This window comes from Cynara cardunculus (genome assembly GCF_001531365.2).
Source record: "Cynara cardunculus var. scolymus isolate 2C chromosome LG 11, CcrdV1, whole genome shotgun sequence".
Lineage (NCBI taxonomy): Eukaryota > Viridiplantae > Streptophyta > Magnoliopsida > Asterales > Asteraceae > Cynara > Cynara cardunculus.
Genome location: NC_037538.1, coordinates 968,834 through 973,106, shown reverse-complemented (window position 1 = coordinate 973,106; position 4,273 = coordinate 968,834). Strand labels below are relative to the sequence as shown.

The following is a 4,273-nucleotide window of genomic DNA, read 5'->3' as shown; positions in this document are numbered from 1 at the left end:
TGCAACGTGAGCTTCAATGGTTCAAGGTGATCATAATGGATTAATTAAGTCGATCATGAACCCTAATTGGGATGACAATAATAGTTGTTGTCCCTTACAACACTTGTAACGGGCAACAACTATATATATATATATATATTACAACACTTGTAACGGGCAACAACTATATATATATATATATATATATATTTCAAACATTAATTATCGCTTTGTGCAGGAAATCGAAACTAATTTCGTACAACCCGCATATAAAAACGTTTACAACAATGAGAATAAAACTCCTAGAATGGTTTTCACTGATGCGCATAAAGACTTGCTTAAAGAAGGCCAAGAATGGATGAAAAACATGGCATCGTCAAGTACCGTGGTAGCAACACTCATAGTCACAATGGCATTTTCAGTTGCCTTCGCGGTCCCTGGTGGAAACAAAAACGAAGGAAATCCGGTGTATTTGGATAGAGGAGCCTTTATGCTTTTTATCATATCAGATGCCATTGCATTATTTTCTTCAGCTACTTTGGTGTTAATGTTCCTAGGGATTCTGACTTCACGCTACGCAGAAGATGACTTCCTTTACATGTTGCCAAAGAGAATGACGATCGGCCTTGTGTTCTTGTTCTTGTCGTTAGCAGCTACGTTGGTAGCATTCAGCGCAACTCTTTCACTAATGCTTCAAGATAAAGTGACATGGATTGCAGCTCCTCTTCTTGTAGTAACAAGTATTCCTGTGGGTCTATTTGGAGTGCTACAGTTCCCTTTGCTCAGTACGATGGTCTACTCCACATATGGACCAAGCATCTTTCGCATGCAGGACAAGAGATTGATGCATTAGTATAACAGAATCTATGTGTGTGTGTAGGCAAAGATGTTGGAATGCATTGTTGCCCAAATAACTTTTTATTTGTAACATCTTTTGTGATATTCAAAATAATTTGCAGCAAAATCTTGAAAGCTCAAAGGTGAACATTATTAATTAGAGACCGGGAATGATGTATACACTACAAAACAAATGAATTTTACCCATATATAGATGTTAGGGTTTGAGATTGAACACAAACAAATCACCCAAGTGAAGATCTATATATCAAATCGAGAACTTGACTCACATTCTTGGTTTTATACACAAGTTCAAGGGGCGATTGTGGTTGGCGACTCGAGGGAAGCCGGAGTACACATAAAAACTCAACAAAATCGAAGGAAGCTAGGCGACATAGGGTGGACGGGGTATAATGACAGCAAAGGGCGACATTCACCATGGTTCTCCTTCATCCTCCGTCGTCGTCTTCTTCTTCTTCGGGTGTTCTTTGAGTGATTTCATTGATTGATTATCTGGGTTTCTTCAATGATAGGCGATTTGTGTGCCTCGTGAATTTTTTTTTTATTTTAAAGTGAAATTCTACTGATTATTTTGTTTATATTAAGAACAAAACCCCGTTAGATTTAAGTTTTTGATTACATGTATGTTTCATATTATAATTTTTTTGAAATGATTTTGTTGTTTAAATTCTTGATTTTTATACAATTTTTCTTCAAGTTTTTGAGGGTTTAGATTTATAAGATGAACATTCATTAAAGATAAAAAAAAAAAGTTTTGAACTCAGGACCAAAAACAAAGCATTGATAAATCGAAGGAACGACATCTGTAATTTACTTTTTTCAAATAAATAAACTTTATAATTTTATAAATAAGAAATAACAGCTATAATGTTAAAAGTATGATCTTATAATAAGATAATTTTAAAATTACAATGTTATAATAATAAATATGTCAAATCAGTAATATATTACATATAGACAGTGAAATGTCTAAAAACATACTAACTTGTGTTATGTCATCAAAGTTTCTTTCAGCAGGTTAATTAGTCGTTACTATAATAGGTAGATTAAAAAGGGAAAATCACCAAATTAACAAATTTATACCTCATGTATTAAGAAAATAATCAATTCTCAGCAAAATTGCCAAAATATATATACGAATCGCCCCCAGGGGTGATCCCCTTAAAAGGGGGAGGCTAATGGCACCCCTATCCCTTACTAATGCCACCCCTATCAACATAAAAAGAAAAAGACAACAAAAAATTATTAACATGTTTTGGAATGTTCAATGACTTATTTGTTCCAAAAAATTGTCCAATGAGTTATTTAACATGTTTTAGAATATCCAAGGACTTATTTGTTCCAAAAAATTATCCTAAGACTTAATTATTTCAAATACTAAAGTCTATTGGATTTTTTTAGACTTTTCCCGTATAAATATTCTTTTTTTGTTTTCTTTATGTGTTTTTGTCTTTTGTTGTCTTTTTCTTTTTATGTTAATAGTCTTTTACTTTTTTTTGTTTAATTATAAATACATCACTGTTACAAAATTTATTTATTATGCTGTAAAAAATATTAATAAAAAATATTATTTTTTATCATAATTTCTATAAAAAATATTATATATTTTATTTTATTTTATTTTATTTTTTAATATTTTTCTTAAAAAACGTTACTTTTTTCTAATAATTATTTTAAAGAAATGTCTAAAACCATACTAACTTGTGTTATGTCATTAAAGTTTCTTTCCGCAGGTTAATTAATCGTTACTGTAATAGGTAGATTTTAAAAATGCAATATCTTAACAAAAAGAATTTAATTATGTTATAATAATTTTTTTTTGAAAAATACATTGCTATTGATGTAGGAATAATACCAAAAGTGAACACTTGTAATGATATTTATGGCGTGGAACATTCTACATTTTTTAAGAATATTCATATTATTTTTTTGTTATGTTTATCGAACTAGTTGATAAGTTAACTGTTAGTTAATAAGTAGCTGATAATTGACAAAGTCATGCTGGAAGGTGGACCAATGTGAGATTTCGAACAGATTTTTAACCCATGTTTTAGTTCAATCGCTTCAGTCTTGTCCCTTATATTTTAATCCATATGGGCAATTATAATATTTTGGCAATTTACTTCAATACCCTAATCCCTTCCTTCTTCTACTAGATTTGTCGATTACAAGTTTACGATCTCAAATCTACTATCCCTTCTTCTTTGTTCACTCATTTGAAGATTGAACTCTCCTAGTCGGGTCGGGTAGTCTCTTTCTTAATCTATGCACACGTGGATGTTGAAAAAATTACTTACAAATTACTTATATACATGTGCATACCATACAGATAAATGGTTAATATATGATATTCATCAGTTTTTCATTTTTTTTTTTTTATTTTTCCCTAAACCTGACCCTATGTATGTGTGTGTGTGTGTGTGTGTGTGTGTGTATATATAAGGGTGGTTCAAATGAAAACTCATTTTTCATTGTGAACATGAGGACCAGTCTTGACCATTGATCAAAGTTTAGAAAATTAATCAATGGTTAAAACATAAAAACGTTAATTAAGAAGTGATTAGAAGTACAAATGGAAATTGGGATTTACGGCTACCATGTTTGACTTTATGTTTTCTTTTCTTTTTTTGAATTAAAAAACTTTTAACCCCTTAATTTTTAAACGTTGTGTTCTCAATCATTCTCGATAAAAAATGAAAATGATAGTCTATGCTTTTACATGCAAACAAATAGTAAATCAAATTATAGGTTCTTGATGGAAAATGAAGGTGGTAGATTATGATTTAACACATTAAAAACATACCAAGTTAATGAATGGATTCTCGACCATTCTCGATCGGTCTTGATAGGTTCTCGATCGGTCTCGATGGGTGTTGGGTTACGATGATGAAGAACGTGGTGCCTTGTGATGTTAAAGAAGGTGATGTCGATTTACAGACCCACTATGTCAAGTTATTGTACTCAGTTGAACGTACATAAATATTTATGATGAATAAAACACATATATATCATTTCACGTAAAAAATGGTTAAAACGGAAAAAAACTATATCGAGATTGATGTAATATCGAAGAGCATAAAATTCTCCTTTTTTTGATATAATTTGTTTGATTAAAATATTATTAATTTTTAAGATAATTTATTTAAAAGAGGTATTTTTTAATAAAAAGAAAAAATAAAAAGTCAAAAAAGGTAAGGCTTAGATTGAAATCAAATACTTTTTTTTACCCCTAATTACCTGAATTAATAATTATGATTAAAAACTATATTTAATGGGAGTTGTTGTATCAAATAAAATGAATGATTGAGATCAGACATCACGTTTACATGAAAATTGATACTCGCGCAATGCAGCGAGATACATCGTGTTTTTAATATTTCATTTTATTTTTTATCTCAGTCGATGTTATAATATCGCTTTATGTGATTTTGAGAAA

The 4,273-nt window shown here is 30.2% G+C and overlaps 1 protein-coding gene across 1 annotated transcript; it reads left to right on the top strand.

Annotated features, from left to right (window-relative positions):
* The first annotated feature begins 286 nt into the window (after positions 1 to 286).
* Positions 287 to 832, top strand: LOC112520893 (ankyrin repeat-containing protein ITN1-like). The gene has a single exon (XM_025129516.1). It carries the CDS (start codon positions 287 to 289, stop codon positions 830 to 832), a length of 546 nt encoding a protein of 181 aa, XP_024985284.1.
* The last annotated feature ends 3,441 nt before the right edge of the window (positions 833 to 4,273 follow it).